At 37.7% G+C, this 24,376-nt stretch overlaps 4 protein-coding genes across 8 annotated transcripts; 2 read left to right on the forward strand and 2 right to left on the reverse strand.

The window, feature by feature from the left end:
- Window positions 1-1,562: 1,562 nt before the first annotated feature.
- LOC146308732 (vesicle-associated membrane protein 8) lies at window positions 1,563-7,854 on the forward strand. Of its 2 annotated transcripts, none has more exons than XM_084745562.1 (3): window positions 1,563-1,710; window positions 4,447-4,620; window positions 7,207-7,854. In XM_084745562.1, the coding sequence occupies exons 1-3, from the start codon at window positions 1,708-1,710 to the stop codon at window positions 7,342-7,344; spliced, it is 315 nt and encodes a 104-aa protein (XP_084601688.1). In that variant the 5' UTR covers window positions 1,563-1,707; the 3' UTR covers window positions 7,345-7,854. The 2 variants fall into 2 exon arrangements, with proteins under 2 accessions (XP_084601688.1, XP_084601687.1); XM_084745561.1 differs by lacking the exon at window positions 1,563-1,710 and adding an exon at window positions 1,980-2,170.
- Window positions 7,855-8,078: 224 nt separating this feature from the next.
- hnrnpd (heterogeneous nuclear ribonucleoprotein D) lies at window positions 8,079-14,680 on the reverse strand. 4 transcript variants are annotated; one of them, XR_014772609.1, is made up of 9 exons: window positions 14,159-14,672; window positions 12,840-13,008; window positions 12,555-12,716; window positions 12,255-12,386; window positions 12,023-12,122; window positions 10,687-10,842; window positions 9,493-9,586; window positions 9,025-9,126; window positions 8,079-8,233 (listed from the first exon to the last, which is right to left on the reverse strand). XR_014772609.1 is itself a non-coding variant. In XM_084745558.1 (8 exons), exons 1-7 carry the CDS (start codon window positions 14,323-14,325, stop codon window positions 9,519-9,521), a joined length of 954 nt encoding a protein of 317 aa, XP_084601684.1. In that variant the 5' UTR covers window positions 14,326-14,672; the 3' UTR covers window positions 8,079-8,233; window positions 9,493-9,518. The 4 variants fall into 4 exon arrangements, 3 of the variants coding, with proteins under 3 accessions (XP_084601684.1, XP_084601683.1, XP_084601685.1); XM_084745558.1 differs by lacking the exon at window positions 9,025-9,126; XM_084745557.1 differs by having other exon boundaries at window positions 8,079-9,126.
- A 171-nt stretch (window positions 14,681-14,851) lies between these two features.
- On the forward strand, window positions 14,852-19,846 carry enoph1 (enolase-phosphatase 1). The gene is made up of 6 exons (XM_084745560.1): window positions 14,852-15,294; window positions 16,561-16,662; window positions 17,445-17,647; window positions 17,954-18,086; window positions 18,245-18,368; window positions 18,885-19,846. The coding sequence occupies exons 1-6, from the start codon at window positions 15,211-15,213 to the stop codon at window positions 19,022-19,024; spliced, it is 786 nt and encodes a 261-aa protein (XP_084601686.1). The 5' UTR covers window positions 14,852-15,210; the 3' UTR covers window positions 19,025-19,846.
- Window positions 19,847-20,561: 715 nt separating this feature from the next.
- tmem150c (transmembrane protein 150C) lies at window positions 20,562-24,156 on the reverse strand. Its single transcript, XM_084745571.1, has 8 exons — window positions 23,926-24,156; window positions 23,123-23,198; window positions 22,101-22,154; window positions 21,982-22,017; window positions 21,824-21,891; window positions 21,605-21,732; window positions 21,352-21,529; window positions 20,562-21,192 (listed from the first exon to the last, which is right to left on the reverse strand). The coding sequence occupies exons 2-8, from the start codon at window positions 23,185-23,187 to the stop codon at window positions 20,984-20,986; spliced, it is 738 nt and encodes a 245-aa protein (XP_084601697.1). The 5' UTR covers window positions 23,188-23,198; window positions 23,926-24,156; the 3' UTR covers window positions 20,562-20,983.
- Between the last annotated feature and the right edge of the window lie 220 nt (window positions 24,157-24,376).

Genomic DNA, 24,376 nt, shown 5'->3' on the forward strand with positions numbered 1-24,376 from the left:
AGGGAGAACATCTACTAGAAAAGAACTAGAGGCATTTCTTGACCTAATTGTAGAGTTAAAATATGTATTTAGGATTTATGAGACTGAGAATGAATTATCTCTTGACTTTCGATACTCAGTGTAAAGAACATTTACCAAAGTTCTGTTGTACATTTTTTAAATACTTGTATATTTTCTAGAATGTTTCTAATTTTATGCCACTTTATCGTCCCACTCCACTACATTACATACAGGGAAATGTTGTACTTTTTACTTCACTACATTTATAAAGTACCTGTACTTACAAATTACTTTGCAGATGAAAATTTTATAAACTCATAATGAGCATATGCAAAACAATATATAGTATAGTTTTGTAGTTTAAGTTCATTTTCTTGATAGTAATGTAACTAAGATTTTGAATGTGTTTATTTGTAAAAGAGGATTTTAAAATTGAGGTATTACTACTTTAAAAAAAAAAAACTCTCCCACCACCGCTGTTACCAGAACTACACAGGGTTGATTCCTCTTCCTCCACACTCTGATCTCTACTTCCCTGTGAACAACTACATACTGTTACACACACACACACACACACACACACATATTTTGGCCGTTGTGTTGCAATGCATGAGTGGGAAAAGAGTGGAACAAAAAGTGGTGGATGGTGGTTTAGCACTGAGTCGGAATCATATTAAAGTTATGTGGTGTGACAGAGATGATATTTTATACCGTTCAACATATTTGAGAAGATGATTGCTAAAATTGGGATAATTAAATTTAAAAAAAAAAAAGCATCCTGCAGGCTCACACTGAGCAGGTGTAATGTGCACCATGTTGACCATCTTAGTTTAGCATGTTAACAGGTTAATATCTTGTTTAGACTGACCTGAGTGTCACTAGTTTTGCTGGTAAGTATTGGACAGTTAACTGAGTATGGTGCTAAATAAAAAGTCAAAGGATCGTCAGACTTGTTGTCACATTTAACCCTGAGGGGAACTTTAACGTGTGCACCGGATTTCATGGCAAGTTATCCAAGAGTTGTTGAGACATTCAGCTCAAAACCCAAAATGTCGACCTCATGGTGGCGCTAGAGGAAGAGTCAGAGGTTCATCAGTGTCATTAGGATTCATCCTCTTAGGACTGTGGATGCCTGTAGAAAACTTCATGGTAATACATTATCCCTCAGGAAACAGTGATCATCATTTTTCACCATTTTCTGACATTTTATAGGCAAACAACTATTAACTGATTCACTGAGAACAGATTAATCTTCTATGAAAATAATTGTTAGTTGCATCACTAAACATTTTAAATCCAGTTGCACTGGAGTATTAATATATTACAGTAATGTTAATTTTACTTTAATAAATAAGCTGAATATTTCTTCCATCCCTGTCAGCTGCTGGTAGGTGGAGTGACACATTTCTGTTTGTACATATCTTGTTCTTGTACATAACTTTTTAAAAAGTGGATGTACTTTCACACAATTAATTATGGGAGTTAAACTGAACTCTTGCTTCCAAACAGGGTGACTGCAGCGTATTTCATTTGAGGTTCCTTTACTGGTGAAACACCAAACGGCTCAGCACAGGATGAGGAAATGAAGTGAAGCAACAGAGTGACTTCACCACTTTATTGCCTTGCAAATATCCCTGTGTTGAAAAACAGCCCTTTGCCCGGACACATCAGTCCAGCGCTGCCCTGCATCTGTTGCCCTTTCAGCTGATGGTATGTACATTTAAATAATAACAGAGAAATTATAGCTGTTTAAACTGAAATGTTTTCTTTTGTGTCTGAACTTCTAGTCTAAAACTGCTGGTACTGTAGTAAAGTGATGGATATGTGGTGGGTGTCACAGCTGAGTTCATGAAAAGCAGGAAATGAAAGTGCTGCCTGTCTGTTCTTCTTGATGTCTGTGGCCACGATGTGCGGCTCCTGTCGAGCCAATGAGACTTTGATTGAGGCCACAGGTTAGTTAATGTTTAACGTGAGAAAAAAGGTGCAACCTTCAGCAGACATTTGTTCAGCTCTGACTGTGTGACTCATACAGCCACAGAAGCAGATCTCTGCGTTTGTTTATCACGCTGGATCGGCCTGGATAACAGGACTTTGTGGAGTTTTTTTTTCCTTTTTGAAAGAAGAGACTGAGTTGTTTTATTGGTTGTGACTGAGAGACAGAGCTGCTATGGTGAGTGTTGTACTTTTTTATAACCCTACATTCGAGTTTTCACCTTAAAAATTGTTCTTTTTTCAGACATCACTGCTTGTTTTTCATCTTGATGTGACAGAAAATTATTCTTTATAGGTTTGTGAATGTTTGCCAACCAGGTTTACTTTATAACCAGAGGGCTCAAGGTTTTCATGTGACAATCACACAGGCCTCAGTAAACTGACAGAGCTCTTTTCCTGTTATCTCAGTGCAGGAAGTATGGAAGCCCATTTCTGCCAGAGTAATTTAAAAAGAAAAAAAAAAAATCCTGTAAGTCATTATGAGAAACTTTCTTCATAAAATGACTTAGAGTTTGAGAAAGTTTCTCATTATTTTGATATACCAAGTCATTATTTTAAAGCTACTACAAGGAATTTTCTTAGTGTGTCGAATATGGAGGCTCCTGTGGACCGTAGCCACAAAATAAAACATAATTATCTAAATAAAAATAAAAAGAAATAAATTTTAGATTTATATCTACTGTACATGTACAATAAAGCATTTAAAACGTGTATATTGTTTTACTGATGAAAGGAAAAAACAAGAGCCTGTTAATTCGCCTCTTATTTAGTTTCATTAATTGATTGTTTTCTAGCTGAGAGGAAATAAAAACAATTAAATGGCCTGTTAACTCAGCCTAAATGCATTTGTTTCTTATTTTTAAAGTGTTGAATATGTGTAAATGGTTTAAATAATAATAAGATGATGAAGACAGTCAGGAATGCACAAATCAACTCCTCACAAGAGGAGGAAAGTCGTTATTCCAAGAAAGCTTCTTGTCATTTTAAGATATTAAGTAAGTCAGGGATAATGTACAGTGAACAGGTCATTATTGTGAAATAAACCTCCACAGATGATGACTTATGATCTCAATATAATGAGTTATTGTCTTATTTAAAAATAATGACTTATTACCTAAAAATAATTAGGTAGTAAGTAGTAGTATTTAGAGAAACTAAGTCTTTACTTTGAGAAATTAAGTCATAGAGACAAGTTATTTTAAGAAAGTTTCTCATTTTGATGCACTAAGTAATTATTTTGAGTTTCTCATTATTTTGTGATACAGGATGTCCAAAATATAGTTTAAAAAATAACAAATTAATACAAAATATTCATTATTTTATGGTTTTAGAAATTATTTTATTGTTCCTCAAGAGTCTAAGATCAGAACTGCCTCCATAGCAACAGCCTGGTCTTCATAGCAACGTTCGGTTATACAGAAATAACAGACCTTAGAATGATGACACTGACCAATCAGGATCGAGTACTTTAAAAAGCCATGTAATAATCTGAGATACAAACTCATTATTTCAAAATAATTATTATTTTTTCTTTTTTTTTTTCCGAGAAACTTTCTTATTATAATGACTTACAGGCAGAGGTTGGCAGCTTGGTTCACTACTCAATTCTGATTGGTCAATTACAGCATTTTAAGGTCTGTTATTTCTTTATAGCAGATTGTTGCTATGGACACAGTTCTGATCTTAGACTCTGGAGGAACAATAAAATCATTATTAAATCACTAAAATCAATTTAAAATCAGCATTTTGTGTCAAATTATTGACTTTTTTGGTACATAATCCTGTAACAATCAGGATAACGCACAGTGAGCAGGTCACTGTTGTGAAATAAACTGCTGTGTGTCGCAGTCGTGCATCGTCCTACTAGGATTTATTTCACAATAACGACCTCTTCCCTGTACATTACCCCTTACTTAGCCTATTAGACTTGTTTTTGTGTTTTTTGTGCAACTTTGAATATTAAATGAAGCTGGAAGTTGTTGCGTTTCTGTCTGTAGTTTTCAACCCACACATTTTGCATATTGTAGTTTGTTTATTGTTGACCATCTCATAGTTTTTGAACGTGAGCAAAATTATTATTTGGTAATATTTTTCCAGCTGGAGCTCAGTAACGTAATGTTAGTTCTTCCTGCAACCTGACTGGATGCTGTCGACCTGCTTCAAACAAAGATGATCTAAAGAATTAAGTGTCAACTTGCCAAAATGAACAATATTAATGTTCGTTAATTCGGGAAATGAGGGGAAGGTATCAAGTGTTTTCAATTCAAAAGGCCAAGTGACGTCACTGGTCTTAAAGTTCAAGTCGAACTGCAAGTCTGTTTTTGATCTTATCGAGTCTAAAGTCATAAAACTGTGGTCTGGTCACTGAGAACGGTTGACTTCCTCTGTGGTTTTACATGCTTGCAGATTTGCAGAGATTCTGACCAGTTTGTACCCCCCCGTCGTTTTCCACAGGCTGAAACAAACCCCAACCAGCCGCCGGCCTACGGCTCGTCGGCTAAACTCGAGCAAGTCCAAGGTCAGGTCAACGAGGTGAAGGTTATCCTGAAGGACAACATCAGCAAAGTGCTGGAGAGAGGAGACAGACTAGATGATCTGATCGGAAAGACTGACGACCTGCAGGCTTCTGTGAGTATTTGATCATATTATGGTGGTGCAGGTTGAGCTCTCTGTGCTGTTGTTTAATACGTGTACTAACTTCAGTATTTCCATTTTCTGCTGCTTCATACTTCTACTCTGCAACATTATATGTAATATCTGACAGCTGTAGTACTTCTCAGATTAAGATTTAACATTAAAACATATGATAAGCTTAAAAAAACGCAGCGGTTTCAACCTTTCTGTCTTGTGACAAAACATTCAGTGTATAGTTGGTTCCTTGTCATGTTTCAGATGTTTATGAGCGAATCAGAAAGAGGTTTAAGTTCTAGACTTCAAAGATACGTTTCATTGAAATAACTGTTTGAAGCCTAAAGTGGTAAAACTATTTAATAGTTAACAAAAAGCAGAAAAAAAAAGGCAGAGAGTTTAGAGAGTGCACAAAAAAGTGAACTAACTTGTAGAGTAAAAACTTTTGATCTTCTGACCTTTTGGAGGGCCCCAACCCCTAGTTTGGGAACCACAAAGTGTAGCTACCAGCTACAACAGTAAAATACTCCTTTAACATTTATGCATCAGTATTAATGATCTAATAATGTTATATTTACTAATATATCAATCACAGGGAACATTTCTTTGATACTTTAAATGTTGCTCTTAATACCATTATACTTTTACTTAAGTGGGATTTTCAACTACGACTCCTTTCTTAAAAAGACTAATCCACTTATTTAACACTGCAGTCATGCAGGATAATACGGTCACACTCATGGTGCACGGTAGGAAAAAGGGATAAAACCTGATGCAAATACATTCCTCTTCCTGGTCCAAATGAGGCACCTGAACTACCCACACTGCTGACAGGTATGCAGGTGTGTTCAGTTTTAGCCTCGAGCCTCAGGCAGAGACGAGGAGCAGATGACTGCAGACCACCGACATGATGAAGAAAAGACACATCCTGTCCTGAGAAATCCTGTTAAAATAATGACTCGGTATCTAAAAATAATGACCAAGTATCTCAAAATATTGAGTTAGTATGTCGAAATAATGGCATCTCAAATTAATGACTTATTTAAAAATGATTAGTGTATAAAACTAATCACATATTTCAAAATACTGAGTTAGTGATAATGATTGAATTTCAAAATAATATCTTATTATCTAAAATAATGAGCCATTATCTCAAAATTACCTATGATCTCAAAACAGTGACATGACTCAAAGTCAGTGGTGGAAGTATCTAATTACAGATGATCATAGCTGAGTACAAGTTACATTTTTGTAGCGATGGTGTGATCTGATCCTAAACAGGACAGTGAAAACCAGAACGTATGGACAAAAGCAAACACGTCATTCAACACGGTTTTATCTGATGGAGCCATTTGATGAACAGAAACTAAAACTTCAACTGAGAAAAAAATGGCAAAAGAACGTCTTCAGTTAAACATCAACGGTTAAAAAGTGAGATAACGCCTCAATGAGTCATGAATTCGAAATTTCTTAGAAATTAACCACAAATTTCATGGTTAGGTGTGTGATCATCAGCAAACACAGTTTTCATGTAGCGAACAGAGTTTACAAAGCAACATATCTGAAAGTTCTCTGAATTTACCAAGAAAATTTCATATCTGATGATTTGAAATGTAATTTTTATGTAAGTAGGTGATAATTATCATTTTACGTTTGTACTTTCTTTGAAATTGACTGAAAACTTAATGTCACTTGGTGATCATCACCCAACACATGAAAACTACATGAATTTGTGGGTAATTTTTGAGAAAGATCAAATACATTACTTTATAATTTCCACCTATTTACCATGAAATTATTGCACCAAAGTAACTAAATATTCTGAGTAGTTTTTGAGTACTTTGTACTTTTGTTACTTGTAACTGAGTAATATTTTAGTAATGAAACAGTACTTGTACTCGAGTACAGATTTTCAGTTCTTTCCACCACTGCTCAAAATAAGAAATATGGATATTAAGTGATTATTTTCAGATACCAACTCATTTATTTCAAATAACTAACCTAGAGAAACTAGTCTTTATTCTGAGAACGTTTCTCATGACGATATTTGAGTTTCTAATGATTTTGTGATGAAGGTTGTCCAAAATATGACTTAAAAATTAAAAGAAAATATTAGTTCAAAAATGAAAATTTGAAATATCTCAGTATTTAGAGAGACTAAGTCTTTATTTTAAGTTTCTCATTATTTAGAGACAAGTCATTCTGAGAGTTTCTCATTTTGATAAACTAAGTAATTATTTTTCTAAGACACAAAGTCATTATTTTGCAATATTTTGAGAAAGTTTCTCATAATGACTTTGAGGATTTTTTCCTCATCACACTGGTGTCACTTTTTTTTTTTTTTAACTCCACCAACAGATTTTTCTTCTTCATTTTCAAACTTCCACGTTTTTTCAGACTCAACCGAAGTTTACCAGATTTCTCACAGTTCTCCATCAAACCACAAAAGACTGGCTGCAACTTTTTTTTTCACATGCGGTAGAACTTCCAAAGAACAGATAATGATGAGTTAAACTGGTGAAGTTCCTCTTCCAGTAAAATCTTTGCTGATTTATAAGTTCTTGTTTTTTTTTTTGTTTTTTGCAGGCCGACTCGTTCCAAAGAACGTCCACGCGGGTCGCCAGGAAGTACTGGTGGAAAAACATTAAAATGCTGATCATAATCGGCGTGATTGTGGTGATCATCATCGTCCTCATCATCCTCTTCGCCACAAAAACTATATAAACCCTCCCTGCACTCCTTTTGAACCGACTCAGGACTGAACGCAATCAAGCTGCTGGATGAAGCTCACCGACAGACAGGCATCTTTTTTTTTTTTTTTTTTTTTTTAAATCGAGCGACTCTGTGATCATTTCAGCTCAAACAAACAGACGTGTTGTATTTCAAGATCTTAGATATTAATGTAAATTCAAATGGTAGATGATTTTGTAACGTCTGCAGGCTTCTGTCATAAAACTAAAAGCTGCAGATTTAAATTGTCAGAAACTTGGCTGAAATACTTCTTGAACACTCCAACTGTCATCAACATGTGACGTAATACAACTCTTAATATTTCACAAAGGATCACAAATCCAAATGAGTTTTATTGTTTTTATTTTGCCGCATTTCTTTATGTATAATTAACCTGTGTATATATATATATATATACTGTCTGTTTATGAATGTCAAACTCTGTAATAACATATGTATTATATGACTGATGACGACTATGATAAAGAGGATAAATTGTAACAACGCATTTTGTATCTTTTGCTACCACAGTACTGAATATATGTGTCATCTGATCCAACCAAGCTAACACTTCAGAAATGTAAATAATGAAGCGATTCACAAACAGCAGATGAGCGAACAATAAATACAAAAAACAAGAAGGGTTGAGGAACGCAGACTGCTGAAGCTCGGCAGTAAGCCTAAATAAATGCAAAACATCAAAATCCAAAACTTTTTTTTTTTCTTCCTTAAAGGTACAACAAATACTCGGGGTAAATATAGAGGGAAATGTGCTGTAGGTCATAGTGCTCTTCATTTATTTAGCTAGTGATCTTTGCTGGATACCATCATCTCTCTGGTCAAAGCTCCACCAGCCCTCAGCTGTCTTTCATCACTCTGAAACCTATGGGAAACAAACAGAAACAAATCAGCTCCAGATGAATGACAAAATGTCAAAGTATTAGAAAAAAATAGGAATCCCCCGTGTTTATAATGTCCAAAGTAAAAGAAAAAACAATTATTTTAACATTTTACAGTTAACAAAAAAAAAAAAACAGTTAGTCCATAAGCTAGAAATCCTGAAGTGCAATAAATTGAAGAAGTCAAAATACTAAATGGAAGAAACCTTCGATCGGTCAAAAAAAGTACACATTAAAGAAAGCATTACATGCAAATTTCTGGAAAATGTAGTGACACTTGTTGTTTTACAAAAGGTTATAAAGAGGGAAAACTCGTTACAAGAAAATTAACAAAAGAGGAGTCTTTTCCATCGCTGTCAGTAAGACAAAACAGAGCAATACATGTACACAAAGTAAAGCACTTTATCCCCCAACACAGTAGAGTCCAACTACGAACCAGGTTTTAGCTCATGGACTACTGGCTACAAGAGCTAAATAAAGAAACAAGCATTTTAGATAAGATTAGGAATGCATATATTAACAATAGGAACTGGGAAGTCCAGAGAATGCTGTACGTATCCTTTGAAAAGCAAATAGTTATTCTTTCATATTTATAATCATTACTTGTGGGGGAGTAAGGGCCTGTAAAAAATGACAATTACATGTGTATATTTTACGTTTTTACATTACAAACAGTTGCAAAGAAATTAAAAATGGAAAGAAAGATGACAAAGCTGGACGTGTCCCATATTGTTTTAGTTTAGAAATGCTGATACAGGATGTTGTAAGACCATACCAAATGGCAGCATTCGAGAGCGTATGCTTCTCGTACCCGGTCCGCATTGAGCGGGCCCTGAGAGTATCTGGGAGTCAGCTCATGGCCTGCAAGGAAGCTCCGCTGGCAGGTACAAACAAGGTATGTCAGAGTTAGGAGACAACAAACTTCCTTTTCTGTTTTTTTTTTTTTTTTTCCTTGCACATCCTTAACTTTGGCATCCATTTTACTGTAGTAGCAGTACTTTACCTGTTAACTTTACAGTTTAAAAAAAGAAAAAGAAGGTGCAAAAGAGGCAGCAGAAGGCCAGCTGTTAAAAATAATCGCCACAAGAGTGTAGCCTCTATGTTACCACTACTGTAAAGCACTTCAGGGTGCTGAGAAAAAGAAATTTACAAGAGGAAATTACACATTAATGTTACCAAACAGCAAAGTAAATATGACTACTTTAAGTTTACAGTGAGGAGTGAATTTTTTGTTTTTACATACCTACTTGACGGTGAGAGTTTCTCCCGTTAATACGGCTTGTAACTGTTGGTGTGACCACCACGCCGTGGCGACTTGCCGTATCCACCAGACTGATCTAAAAGTGGGGTTCAAATTTTGATTTCATACATTTTTATTATTTCAAAATAACAGAAAATAATAAAGAAGTTGTTTAGGGCTGGGCGATATAACTTATACAGCTGCAACTAATGAATAAATTTAAGAACGTTTTAGTAACACTTATGATGAAAATTACTGCCAACTTCACGACCATACAAGCAAAAGTATTTCAGATATAATGGAAAATCAGAAAACAATTATTTACCAAGCACTTGAATTTAGTAAATTATTCTAATACTCACATATTCATATTGCCTGGACTGGACTTAACCAGCTCGTATCTTAGGTTCTGCTGCCACTTTAAAAACAGCACTTTTATGTTCTTTTTCATTGCTAAATTATTGCTAAACTCAAAATAAGATTAGAACTGAATGTTTTAAAAATAACAATAATTATAAATAAATGTTTACAACAGCAAAGTATCAATATAAACTCAATAATTCAATAAACTAAAATCTAAAAATCTAAAATGCCAATATTTACAATAATTACTCAAAGCAAATAATCGATTATAAAAATAGCTGGCGGTGATTATTTGATAAATCGTTGCAGCTCTTGTGGATTATGAAAACCATCTTGACATTTTCAGTCAAGCTGAAGACAGTTAGCTTAGAGCTGCAGGTTTCCCAAATACGTTTCAGAGCCGCAGAGCCGGAAGCGACGGGTAGAGTAACAAACGCCATCAGATGATCGTTTCCTCTTGTGCTTTTTTTCCCCCCACCATGGTGAAAAAAATAAAATCACGATGACTCACAGCTGCTAACTAGATAAATTTGATTATTTTGGACCAACTCTACCACGAAGAGGACGAGAAGACGCCGTGGTAATGTTACATAAACAAGGACTTTTTATGTACTTTCTGTGGCAGAACTATTCCAGCAAATGTTACACTGCAACCTGAGTCGATCTGACTACAGTAACTACACCTCAGTGGCGATCAGCTGAAACCCTGAAAACTCAAATATAAAAACATGTTTGTACATTAATTGATATTCAAATACACATTGGTATATCACCCAGCCCTGGCTGACATGAAACTGAAGCTCATCAATGAGTCTGATCGATGGATTTACTCACCGTTGTAGTCACCATACCCATAATAGTTGTTGTAACCAGGGTAATCATAGCCACCATATCCTCCATATCCTTGATTATTGTAACCATAATTGCCATAATTTCCATAGCCTTGATTCCAGTAGTTGCCATAGCCCTGGTTCCAATTTTGATTGGGACCTGCAATTAAACAGGATGTCAGTGAAATGCTGGTCATCACATGAACTCACGTCCGTTTCATTGGGGTTGTTAATGTTTGTTTGGACACGGTTCTTCGTGGTGTGTGTGTCTTAACCTTTCATCCATTAGATAAACAGTCGCTACAAAAACAGCTGAGTAAAAACAGCGTGTTATGGTTTTATGGTGGGGTTATGTACCAGATGATTTCTTGGGCGGGTGCAGTGACTTACAAAAGAGCCTGGAAACCTCACAGTGCTCGAGAGAGTCAGTGTGCCCTGACAAGAAATAGTACATAATCTTTTGCACTCCTGTTCTGTACTGATTAAAATCTCTTCTCTGTCCTTTAAATTCACATCAAATTTGCCTGAACTTCCTATCCTGAAAGCTGTTTCTTAAACATCTGGTGTACATGCAAGGTTTTGGTCTCTTTTGAAAGGTCAGACTCATATGTTTGAACACACCTGGATATTTTTTTTTTGCACACAGATGCCTGCAGATGATCTACAGCTGGGACTTAAAACTGTAAAAACTGTAAAACACACCCTGCCTGGCCCGAAGTTCAAATGTGATATCAATAAACCACAGACAATTAATCTTTACAAATGTTTTTCTAAGGATATGTCTCTGCATTTTCCAAAAAAACAAAAACAAAAGGCGATTTGGAAGATAAATACCTTCTTTACACTAAACTAAACTATTTAAATTTCTAACTTCTGTTTCCTACCTATTAAAGCTGTGTATTGTCGTTTTTGGGAACTCACTGGCTCAATATTATTAGACTTTTATTATATTTATCCGTTGCAATTAGCTTGGTCTGCATAAAAGAGAAGAGGGACAGACATGTCCTTCCTTATCGTCTGAGTTACAAGAACAAGATGCCACATGTTGATTATTGAGCTTTACAGGCGCTTGCTGACCCTAATCCTCCTCTGTATAACTAACTGCTGGCAGAAGCTTGATATTTATCATACAGACACAAAGTTAATATCCATCCTCTCATCTAACTCCGTTACTGTTAGATTCATTAAGTCTCACAATATTAGTGAGGATTCAAGCTAGCAAGTTTATTTACATAAGACATTTCACACACAGGAGAAAAGAACATCAATGTAAGAAATATAATTGAAGGAAGGTACAAAATACCTAACATAGTAATTAAAAAGGAGTTTTCTCCACTCACCACCACCTCTTCCTCGAGACCTGGATGAGTATCCGCCTCTGCCTCCCCAGTACTGCTGCTGCTGGTACTGCTCCTTGGACATCGCCACTTTAATTTCACACTAAAGAAACACAATTAAGTCGAGTTTATTTCCATAGTGATCATGTATCAGTCACAGAAAGTCACTAGAATATGTGCCAAACCAGTAACAAGGGAATAAAGTTTTATTTGAAAGAGAAAAACAAGGCTGTACCTTGCTTAGTCCAATATTGTGGTACTTTTTCTCCATGATGCTCTTCACTGGTTCCTCCTCTTTGAATGTGATGAAGCAGAAGCCTCTCCTTTTGTTTGTTTTGTTCTCCATGGGAAGTTCAATTGACTCCACCTGTGTTTATGAAAGGAAACAATGTGCAGGTAAATTTTGAGTTTCAGGAGCTTTACACAGTCATGCAGACCAACTGGACAGAAATTCATTAAATTGACATTAAATTATGATCTCAATGAGCCGCGGCACCAAATAAGTAAAATCTGGGAGCGCTAGAAACGAGCGTACCTCTCCGAAGGCACCAAAGTACTCCCTGACTTTCTCCTCAGGGGTGTCAGGAGAGAGACCCCCGACAAAGATCTTCTTGACGGGCTCCTTGCTCTTCATGGCCTTGGCTTTTTTGGGGTCGATGACCTTTCCATTGAGTTTATGTTCCTTCTGTGAGGCAACCTTCAGAGGAAAATAATCAAATGACAGAAGGGGTCACGCAGATGAAGCAGATGATTATTTCTAAAAAATAAGCAAGGCTAGCAAAGATTCTAAACTAAAGAAATAATACAAGCAGAACAATACCTTGTCAACACTTTCAGGTTCTTTGAAGAGCACAAAGCCAAAGCCCCTTGACCGGCCAGTCATGGGGTCCAGTTTTAATGTGCAGTCTACAACTTCCCCATACTTGGAAAAGTAATCTTTCAGATCCTTCTTAGTCGTGTCCCAGCTGAGCCCTCCTACAAACATCTTCCTATTGACAAAACAACAAATTTAAAGGAATAGTTCTGATTAATTCATGTGGGGTTGGAGGTACTTAGCGAAAGTCAGTGTATTACTGACAGAAAATTGCAATTGGCATGCCCCCAGTTTGGAGAAGCAGCAGGAGTAGAGGTGTAGGAAGCTGAGCAATGTACTGCTGTGGACAGGGTCAGCAACAAAACATATTTAAGACACCTAAAGTGTACACTATGTAGAATATTTTCACTGCTTTACCTTTCTATCAGACAACTTTTTCCAATAGGAAACTACTATTATATAAGCTAGATGCTGCTCTCTCCAAACCAACCAAACTCAAGTGTCAGTAACAGCAATTTTACCTCGCAGAACACAGGAGTTGCTTGTCTCCAACTGCTGCGATTGGTTAATTTGCTTGTTATTGTGTGGTGTTTTAATGTTTAGTTCGGATTCACCAAAGTCACACAATAACACATACTAACAGACTGAGACAGTAGCAGACCACTAAGTCCTGTGTTCTGCAAGGTAAAATTACTGTTTTAGCAAAAGCAGCCTGGTTGAGCAAGAGAGGGTGATATTTAGCAACAGTTTCTCATCAGAAAAGGCTGTGAGGAGGCAAGGTAAAGCACTGGAAATGTTCTAAATATAGCATACACTTAGATTGATATTGATTTTTTTAGATCTTCCCTTTTCAAGTGGCTAAAGTATGTTTTTGCTGCTGACCCTCTCCACTGCTCTACATTGCTTACCTTCCATACTGGTACTCCTCTCTGCTTCTCCAAACCTGGTGAAATTTTAAAATAAATTTTGCCACCCAGTTAAAATATTAGCATGTCTGTTTTGGGATTTTTTTTTCTGACTGGTGAATGAAGAAAATCTAGCAGCCACTCTTGCATATTCTACCAGGATTTGGCTGCTGGCTGGTGCCCTGGCTGTAGATAATGCACTGACTACTGGCAGGACCTCATACAACCCCACTTCACATAAACCGAAGTGCCCCTTTAAGGAAACCATAACTCGGTGCAGACTGAAAAAAATAGCACTGATATATTGTTTACAACACAGCTGTAGTATTGCAATGACAGCATACTGGCTTGATTAAAAAAATAATAATAATAACTGCGGAGACTAATATCAACTGTAATATCAGCCTAATGTCACCGTACCCCTCATCTTCTTCGTTTTTACTGGCGTCAATTCTCGATCCCTCGGCCTCGCCCCCCATCAGGCCAGAGTCCCCAGCCGCAGACATCGGGTCGTCACTGTTAGCCTCTCCATCCTCCTCCATTCTCATCATGGTTGTGTCATCGCTGAATTCATAGTCGTCCGACATGATTTGGCCTATTAAGTGCTAACTAAAGTTGTCACTAAACAGCTCGGAGACTAAAGCTACGTCAGAACTCCCCGCAGAAGCTACAAGCTAGTTGACTTGCTGTCAGCTAATGCTAGCTAAGTGGCTAGCTAATATTCTGTTATCGTATTACGGTCGCTGTAACGCTTCAATTAGAGCACGCTATCGCCAATAAAAGTGTAACGCCAGCCTGAATTTAAGCAAAATTGTTTTTCAATAAGGCAGAAATTAGTTTCGTTGCTAATTTCAGTGGTGATTTGAGCGTCGATTTGTTTTCATCGCATTTTCTTCTTCTCGCCTCTCTCTCAAAACTGCGCTCAACAGCGCCACCCGCCGGCCTGCAGGTTAAACTGACAGCTCCGCTTTGGACAAGGGGCTGTGTCAGGGAACCCACGATTTGTAAAACTCTCGCGAGATTTATGTGTGTTGTTTCTTCAATGTGCACGTCGTATAAATAATCACAATTATGTAGTGGCACCAGTGTTGTGAAGATATGAGTTGGTTCAGAGACAAAAACACTCGATTAGGATTAAAGAAAGGTCATGGTTTGAGCAACGATGATCACTCTCGCGAGATCTTCCGCGACTCTGGGGTTCCCTTCTGGACACGACCCAACTTCGCTTTGGACATGTGTGCTCAGTGTTTTTTTGAGTCGAGTCAGTGTGCTAGCTACGAGGTGATGGCAATGAGAGCTAGCTAGTGGCTAACAGCTGACGAGGTGGTACATTTCTTAGCACTTATATCATCTTTATTCACCTGCTCGGATTAGATAACTAGCGCTAGCGAGGAGTGGCGTTTCCTGGCTTCAACACTGTGGTGCTGCTAATTAAGCTAACGTCAGCTAGCCAGCTGCAGACTCTCCTAAAAATGGCCACTGTTTCAATTCCTGCCTGTACCAGCGCACTCTTGCTGGATATTGAAGGAACAACCACACCAATCACATTTGTAAAGGTACGTTATATTAGACCGAACTGTTGTTTTAAGCATGACATGCATAATAATCTATTAGCTCTGTTAGCTAATTATGTAGCGCTCAACAACGACTCTCTGCGGCCATGCTAACTGTCACCAGTAGCAGCCAGCTAAACCAGCACTGCATAATGGTTTGACCATTGTGAACTCGTAGCAGAGTCATACTTCAATGTAATGCAACTTGTTTTTTTCTATCAGTATACTTCGTTGTTCTCTTTAATAATTATTACCATTATATTCACTTAAAATGTTACTGTTACAATCTTTGAATCTGTACCTGATTAAAGCAGACCACATGATGCGTTCACGTTATATCGGATTTATCGAAACGACACGGTTCCTGTTTTGACTTGTATGAAAGTTTTCATATTTTTGACTTTAATAAAGAAGTAGAACCCGACCAATATTGTACTTTTGTGGCTGATACAGATATAAAAATAGTACAAAAAATCTGATTGATATCGGCCCATATTCTTTGTTTATATATATGTATGTGTGTGTGTATACAAGTGTGTGTGTGTGTAAATATGAAATGCAAACTGATGTCATGCTCTGAAATAGTAAACTTTCAATGGTATTTTTAATATTTTGAAATAACTGCATATAAAGAAAATGCAAATAGGACATCTTTAAGATAAAGATCAGAATGCTGCCTATAATACAAAGAAAGAGAAAAATATGTTCTGTACAAAATATTAGATATCATATAGGCTTATATCAGTAAAGACTGATTTAGCTGTGCCAGGCCAGTATCGTGCCGATAATATTGGTTGACCAATATATCTGTCTGGCTCCATACCATAAAATATATACAAATCTGGACAACTTAGTCGGGGGTATAACCCAGTGCTAGACTATTGCCACTAACTTTCGTATTAGAAATATAGAAATGAATACTGTGAATTTTGCACATTCCCTGCCCAATGTTTTGCACACTCCTGCACATATCTTCATTTATTTAAATTACAGTCATTTTGTACATATTGTTTTGTAACAATCCGATATGGCATGAATGCAGCATGTTAGAGCGAATTATAGGGCGGACGTGAGCAAAATACACTTAACAAGCAGAATATTATTGACAAAACAATTTATAAAACATGAATAAGTTCAAAAGTACTGGTTAAATCTTTAATGTTGCTTTAGTAATTAAATACAAAGCAGTACATTTCCTGTGTGATTCATTTCTCTCTGTGTAAGGAGCCTCTGATAACACACCCAGTGCCTCTGCTTTGTCATTTCCAGGATATCTTATTTCCATACATCAGGGAGCATCTTGAGGATTACTTATCCACTCACTGGGAGGAAGACGAGTGCAAGCAAGATGTCCATCTCTTAAAGAAACAGGTAAAGGCGTGAAGGGTTTTCAAGTGTGATGAATCACTGATTGAATCAAATTTAAGAGCAGAGCTTCTCTTATCTTTCTTTTTTTTTTTTTAAAGAAGTGTTTTGCAAGTTATTATTCATCTTGACAAGAACATATCAGCATTTAGAACGCTCTGTTCTGTTGGAGGTCAGTCTCCTTCTAAAAAACAATCTGTTAGTGTCAACATCTTAGTTAATGGAGGAGGGAAGACTTTGGCCCTTGCTATGTGAGTCAAAAGTTGGTGTATCTTGGCTGCAACTAATGATTATTAACAGCGACCAGTCAGTGGGTCCATAAACATGTTCCCACCCTTTGGTGGCTGGAGTTTTCACCATACGAGGCTGAAAAATGTCATGGAGGGATGGAAGAATTGTGTGTGTGTGTTTATGCCAGTTGGCTGAAAGGGGGCGTGTCAGTGGGAGTGGCCTGTCACATGAAGGCACATAACTTTCAAAAATACTGCAGGACTGTGCAGAAACGTGCAAACATTTTGTTTATTTAAGTCCCAGAATTTCTACATTTTGTTCAGATTATTTAGAACTGAAGCAGGGGATGTGATAGTATATTTCTCCCCAAGTTTGTGCTCATAATATGTAAAAAAAAAAAAAAAAAAAAAAAAAAAAGACCCCAAAAAAGGTCAGAAAACTCCCTGTCCATGAAATACATTGAGCTCCTGCTACCTGAGGATTTCACCTGCTCGTTCATGCTCTTTTGGGGAGGACATCACGAAACCTGCTATAATTCTCCCTGACTGTCGTGGCAGATTGAAGAGGACGTGAGACAGCATCGTTCCGGCCCTGTCCACGCCGTGGACCAGACGGTCCACACGGATGAGGAGAAGGCCATTAGGGAGGTGGTGGATAATGTGCTCTGGCAGATGGCAGCAGACAGGAAGTCCACAGCACTCAAGCAGCTCCAAGGTCACATGTGGAGGTCAGCGTATGCTTCTGGGAGAATCAAAGGCGAGTAAGTACACTGATCATTTTCCTCACTTCGATACTCAGATGTTCTGTTCACACTGAAGAAATGAAGGAAGGAAGTTAGAAGAAATATTGACTTGCATGTTTACTGGAATATATAAGAATTTCTCTATAATCCATTCTGAAAACGCTCTTGAAAATACATAACAGTTGTAAACCAGTGTCCAGTTCGTTACAAATATGTGATTTCTCAGGTCTTGACTATTTTTTGGGATCAAAAACCAGGGTCAATAAACTGTATAAATGTAATTAAAGTGGGATTATGTTCTGATTGTGGTCTTGTTGCAAACAGGCTCTACCAGGATGTAATTCCATCTATCAGAAGATGGAAAGCACAAGGACTAAAAGTGTATATTTACTCCTCTGGAAGTGTGGAGGCCCAGAAACTTCTGTTTGGATACTCTGTGGAAGGAGATGTTTTAGATGTGAGTAAAGCTGCTTCTTTCACCATTTATTAGAAGATATTTCCACGTAAATGTCATCATATAATCGGCTTTGTTTTCTCATTTTTTCTGTCTTTTGTTTTTGAAATACAGTTTACATAGATATTGTATCAAATAAATTTTCTTTTTAATCATTTCAGTTATTCGACGGTCACTTTGACACCAATATAGGAGCTAAAGTAGAAGGCAAAAGCTATGAGAGAATCGCTGAGAGGATTGGCTGTCAACCTGAGGAAATCACATTCCTGACAGACGTCACTCGAGGTAAGAGGCAAAAATATTTTTATGACAGTGTTGCTGAAATCGTTGCTGAAAATTTTTTGAAAAGGATTATCGCACAGGTTCCACTGAACTCTTACCTACCTCTACTACACCAATTTACTTTCCCAGGAGGGCAAAGTCATGACCCACCCTGCTCTTCTTCTGATTGGCTTACTCTGATATTCGTATTCTTCTCTTAACCAGTCACTCCTCATGATTAAACCTAACCAACCCAACCTAAGTAACAATCAGAGGCAGAGTAAGGTACCTAATAAGGGCCTTTCAGGGGCCACACCTGTCTGGTGGTTGGATTATCTTGACAAGAAGTGCTCAATAACATGAATTTTAACATTTTGTGAACAAAAAACATTTTGCGTGATGAAATCTTTTACTTAAACTCATGAAAAACTAGTTATATTTTTGTTTGGTACAGCATGTCCGCATGCATCTGACTTTGCAGTAAGGCTCCATTAATGCAGGATTAAATTTTTGTCTTGTCTCATGGATTTGTCACTGCAGAGGCTAAAGCAGCTGAAGAAGCCGGGGCGAACGTGGTGGTGGTGGTCCGGCCTGGGAACATGGAGCTGACGGATGACGAGAGGTCCCACTATAACCTCATTACATCCTTTAACCAACTTGAACTGACGGGACGCGCTTAACACACGACGTGGAGGACGACTTCATTTCATACTGACCTGTCCCTTCTCTTCTTCACCCTCCATTCTTCCTCCTCCTCCTCCTCCTCTTTGCAACTCTGATGTTTTTGTTTCTTCCACATTGACGGTTAAAGAAGTGTAGGAGATCCTGTTGGGACCACAGTTAGCCACCAGTAAGGCTGCTGAAGCCCCAGTTCATCTGTCCCGGTCTGTCAGGAAGATTTTCACGTGCATGGAAACGGATCTACAGAGCGTTAATAGGAACTCAAATGGAACCTCACTCTGATTGGACCATTTGGGAAGAGAACAGAGAAGGAAACTGAAGGAAACTGCACCTTTTTACCTTTTAGATGAACCGTCTTTGGTTGCCACTTCTGAATCTCTCCAGTATTAATCCAAATTTTCCAACTCTATGTGTGCGTGTTGTATTTTTCACCGTTTTGTAAACATTTTGCATCCATGTGCTGTTTTCTCCCTCTACACATACACCCGTGTTGCAGATGTATGAAGTTTTATCCAGTGATCGAACTGTTTAAATGTTTTAGAAAGTAGAACTACAGTAGAGATGCACTCAGCAGCGGTGATGCTGACAGGAAGTTTTTTTCAAACTTTGTTTGAACAAATGTCTTAATTAGCCCCCTTGCAGGTGAATGGTGTCTATTTAAATGTGCCATCCTCATTGGTCATCTGTAACGTTGGTGTTGGAAAGTTACCTAAAAAACTTGCCAAATTGAGGATTTGTGTGTTGAACATACTGTAATTGGTATTATTCAGGAATGATAATCTGAAAACTTGCTTCCAATAAATGCCTTGTCTCACACAGAAGTCTGTCTGCTCTCAGTCCAAACGTTTATGTTCAACTGTGGCTAAAAATACCCGATGTTCTCTGTAATGGAAAAACTTTAGACTCTAAATCTAAAACTGTTAATGCCAAGATAAAAATGTCTTTTTTAACCCCAGGGGACCTGCTCCTTATGTAGATAGAAAAGGCTCATTCCAAGGTAATGAAAGCAGCTATTTTCACAAATGAAAACACTCATATTCTGCCAGTAAATCTTACATGCTTGACCTTTAATATACCATCTATGGTTGAACCAGCTCCTTACTCCTCAGACCTGAAGCTCAGGCAGGGTGCAGCGACATTGAACTTACATCAACGCAGGACGAGAGCCTCATGCTATAACGAGCAATGATGTGTGTTCTGTAAGTTAATCACCTGCTCGTAACTTCACTGCTCACTTCACCCTCCCCTTCCAAGTGTGCTGGAGAAACTAAGGTGGCTGTGAAACCAGCAGAAGGCCATATCCAAACACTGTTACTGTAGAAACAAGGCTGTGCAACATGGTGGTAAAACGCTTGTCTTTCAACAGTGGTAAAACTAAAACATGCTGAATCCAAAAATACTAAAATTAGCTTCAAAAATAAAGTTTTAACTGCAAAATGTGGGCTAATTTCACCAAAGAGCAAGGCTAGCTGTTCCCTTGTTTCCAGTCTTTGTGCTAAGATAAGCTAAGCAACAGCTAGCTTCAGCTAGCAAGACAAATTTTGATTGATACTCTTTGCAAACTGTGCAAAGTTGCATTTTAAATAACCACATTAAAACCATAACCTCTGTAGATGCACACGATCTAAAAACTAAAACATCTGAAATGCTACAAAAATAATCTAAAAGTTTTCAGAACAACTTCAATAATCAAAACTTCTTTGCATACAAAGAAAATGGATTGGTAAACAAAGCAGATTTTTGGTGTAGATTTTAAAAAATAGATTGAATTGTAGATAAAAAAAATATATCTAACAATAAAACCATGCATATAGTTTAGTGGTTGTCTTGTGTTACTGGTGGTAACAGGAGCATAAATGGGTGTCATTAAAAAAACATCTGCAGCTTGATCAGATGGAATAAATGCTGATCGATGCGTCTGGTGCAGTTCGACCCGAGGATCTGACAGCGTCACAGTCCTACAGCTGATCCGGCTGGTACCTGGACACCTCAGAGAAAGCCTCCGGCAGGTTCTCTGGACGTCCGGAGTTGTCTGTGCACACTGCGCCGAAGCTGCAGTGTCGAAACTCGATGGCAAAAGTGCAGATGAAGATGAGGAAGAACATGACCAGCGCCCACTGACACTGAGCTGCTTGGACGTGGAGCCCCTGAGGCATCAGGGAGAAATCTGCGGCAGGCGGGTCAAGGATAACACGGTGAAGACATCCCATCATGTTCTGATCGATTGATCCGATGCTCTTCACACTGAAAATGATCATTAGTTGCAGCTCTTTCTTATTTAAAGGTAACCTGTGGTGGTAAATGTTCTGTTAGAGTAAAAGGATACAGCTGATCATGCTGACTGTGATGGATGCAGACAGCAGGAACCGGATGATTCCGGTCGTCCTCCCCTCGTTCTGTATGTTCACTGTCAGCGTGACGTAGGACTGCACCCAGCAGAACAACGTTCCCAGCCCGAACGTCATGAAGGTGCCCAGGTTGTGTATCATCTCGTCTGTGAAGAGCTGAAACCCAAAAATCAGTCAGTTACCCGTCGAGCGTCTGCAGGTGAGTCGTGCAAACCGTCCGTCAGCGTTCACCTGGAAGTTTCCCACGAGCGTCATCCCGAAGCAGCCCAAAGAAAACACCAGCAGGCTGCAGACGTTCAGCCAGGGTTTGTCCATTCTGGGTCTCAGCTGAAGGTATCTGAGGAAAGCAATAATGAACCCTGTAACAAAGAAGAACCAGCAGACTGTTAATCGAAAATCAACCGCGGGACTGTTAACATGATCAACACGGGTGGATCACTTCTCTCTTACCTCCAAACGCAGCCAAGTTCATGACCTCGCTGAAGATGCAGCTGGCTGGTGGAAAATTTCCCGCAATACTGAACGTAGAAAGATGAAACATTTGTTTTTGTCCTTCTAATAAAAAGAAAAAATGCTTTTATTTTTAAAAGAAAATGAAGAATATGTACCTAATGTATGGAGGATAAGGGGATCCATTTATTCTCCTAAAAACAAAATTAAAAAAGAAGTTAAATCCAGAGGTGTGTGAAGTCGATCTGAACTAAACATGATACTGTTTCTTTCTTACTTGTATTTTGCTCCCAGAGGTGCCACCTTCTCATCACTGACAGCGACGAAGTATCTGTTCAAACACAAGAAGGAAGAGAATATTAAAGATCAATAGAATTATAATATATTTTAATGTCACCTGGTACAGGAGTCAGATGACCTGCTGTGTTATTTCTACTCATTTTAGTCTCTTTGAAGTTGTTTTTTATATCATTACAGTGATTTAGTGTCTCTTTGTAGTCCATTTGTATTTTTATGTGTTTTCTTTGTAGTCAATTTGTGACATTGTATCTCTTTGTAGTCCTTTTCTGTCTGAGGATTGCAGGTTTTTGAAATAATTTTATCACCTCCTTGTTCTAATTTTGTGTCTCTGTTGCACTTTTGCGTTTCACATCTTTGTAACTGTTAACTTCTTTGTTAGATTGATTTTCTGTGTCTTACTATATGTTTTGTGTCTCTGTAGTACTTTTTGTGGGTGTTTCTGTCTCTTTGCAGAAGCTGTGTGTCAGGTCTCTGTACTAATTTTGTCTCTGTGTAGTTGTTTTGTGTCTGTTGTAGTCATATTTGTGTATTTACAATTTGTTTTCATGTCTTTATAACTGTTACGTGTTTTGTTGTCATTTTGCATCTCTTTGTAGTAATTTTGTCTTTGTTGTTGTGTTGTATCACCAAGAATTGTATGAGGCTTTGTAGTAGTTTTGCATCTTTTTGTAGTCATTTTGTATCCGTTAATAGTAGTTTTTTTTTGCGTCTGTTGTTATTTTATGTCTCCTGGCAGTTGTTTTGTGTGTCTGTGAGGTTGTTTTGCATTTTTTTTGTCATCATCTGCACCTTTTGTTATCATTTTGTGTCTCATTTTGGTAGTTCTTTGTTATTTGATTGTCAATTTTGCACCTTTTTGTAGGTGTTTCCATGTCTTTGTAATCCCTTTTGTGTGTTTGTAGTAATTTTGCATGTTTTGCGTGTAATATTTATCACAGGAGCATCCTGTTGTCAAACTGATAGTTAAAGACAGTCGACCCTGTAATGAACAGAACTTACACCACCCACAGTCCAGCGGCGGTGAACACGGAGTAGACTGGAGGCAGAAGAGCCCACTTCAGCATCGTCTCTCCTCCTCAAACACCACAGAAGAAAAACATGTTAGATTGTCTGGAGGGCGTGAATTTGTTAACATGTCTGATACAAAATGTGATGAAGAAGATGGAAGGCAAAGGGACAAAATTAACTTAAAATGAGAAGTACATGTTGAACATTTCAGGCTTTCATTCATCTGAATCATACAGTATTTATATAGTAAATACTGTACATGTAATACAGATTACATGCAGATTTCAGCTTCTTAAATATGAATATTTTCTGGTTTCTTTATTCCTCTCTGACAGGAAACTGGATATTTTTAGGTTGTGAACAAAACAAGACATTTGAGGACGTCATCTTTAACTTTGATCAGCATTTCTCACCATTTCTTGACATTTCATGGATCAAACAACTAATCGATTAATTGAGAAAATAATCAAAATAATAAATTTGTTGCAGCTCTAAAAACGCTGTATCAGACTAAACAATTTCAATTTCAATTTTATACTGAGGTAATCCAAAAGTGACTGAAAGTAATAAAGTTACATTACTTTAATACTGTGATACTAGGATTATGTAACCGACTACTTATTTAACTAATAACTGTATCAGAATTTATTTTTAAATTAACCCTCCCAACTCTGCAGTCAACACAGGAAGTGAGCGCTGTAACACCGTCAGACATCAACAGCAGATAAATGCGTTCAGATAAATGTGTATGTAAACATTAAAAACAGGAAACAGGCTTGAATAGAACAGTCTACCTGTCAGCCACACCTGTCCGTCCTGTGGAGGGTCTTTCACCGCCCCGCGGCTCCGTTACGGGTGGACACTGTAAAATACTACAGCACGTAAACCTCTCATTGAATTACTTATGCATTTATGATCGGTAATAAATGCAGGTCGCTCTCGTAAATCGTTAACGGCTCCTTTCACACACCGATGAAGGCGTCACGTCAACGTCGTGGCTTCATGCAGCAGATACGAGTGAGATGTAAAACACTTCCGGTTTGTCTGCCCTTCAAAATAAGAGCGCGGAGTAATGGCGGAAGAAGTATTCAGATAATTACTTAAGATAATCCATGTTGTGAACAGTTTCAAGTAGTAACTACTTTCTTTCTATCGAACTGAATTTATTATTGGTTTTTTATATGCTACGTTCACGCACAGATGTTGAAACCTGTTGAATATCTGCAGGGTTCGGATCTAGAGATG

This window comes from Lutjanus erythropterus, chromosome 20 (genome assembly GCF_056507025.1).
Source record: "Lutjanus erythropterus isolate fLutEry1 chromosome 20, fLutEry1.hap2, whole genome shotgun sequence".
Lineage (NCBI taxonomy): Eukaryota > Metazoa > Chordata > Actinopteri > Lutjaniformes > Lutjanidae > Lutjanus > Lutjanus erythropterus.

What these genes read in the sequence shown, in the direction of transcription:
- enoph1 (XM_084745560.1), top strand. Translation starts at nt 15,211, where the DNA reads ATGGCCACTGTTTCAATTCCTGCCTGTACCAGCGCACTCTTGCTGGAT. An exon ending in TCCATCTCTTAAAGAAACAG is followed by an intron (nt 16,663 to 17,444) that starts GTAAAGGCGTGA and finishes CTGTCGTGGCAG; the next exon opens with ATTGAAGAGGACGTGAGACA. An exon ending in CCTGACAGACGTCACTCGAG is followed by an intron (nt 18,369 to 18,884) that starts GTAAGAGGCAAA and finishes TTGTCACTGCAG; the next exon opens with AGGCTAAAGCAGCTGAAGAA.
- LOC146308732 (XM_084745562.1), top strand. An exon ending in CTGACGACCTGCAGGCTTCT is followed by an intron (nt 4,621 to 7,206) that starts GTGAGTATTTGA and finishes TGTTTTTTGCAG; the next exon opens with GCCGACTCGTTCCAAAGAAC.
- tmem150c (XM_084745571.1), bottom strand. Translation starts at nt 23,187, where the DNA reads ATGCTGAAGTGGGCTCTTCTGCCTCCAGTCTACTCCGTGTTCACCGCC. An exon ending in CCTCTGGGAGCAAAATACAA is followed by an intron (nt 22,018 to 22,100) that starts GTAAGAAAGAAA and finishes TTTTGTTTTTAG; the next exon opens with GAGAATAAATGGATCCCCTT. An exon ending in GAACTTGGCTGCGTTTGGAG is followed by an intron (nt 21,733 to 21,823) that starts GTAAGAGAGAAG and finishes TCTTTGTTACAG; the next exon opens with GGTTCATTATTGCTTTCCTC.
- hnrnpd (XM_084745559.1), bottom strand. Translation starts at nt 14,325, where the DNA reads ATGTCGGACGACTATGAATTCAGCGATGACACAACCATGATGAGAATG. An exon ending in ACTTTGGTGCCTTCGGAGAG is followed by an intron (nt 12,387 to 12,554) that starts GTACGCTCGTTT and finishes TCATAAACACAG; the next exon opens with GTGGAGTCAATTGAACTTCC. An exon ending in GGAGAAACTCTCACCGTCAA is followed by an intron (nt 8,234 to 9,496) that starts GTAGGTATGTAA and finishes TGTTTCCCATAG; the next exon opens with GTTTCAGAGTGATGAAAGAC.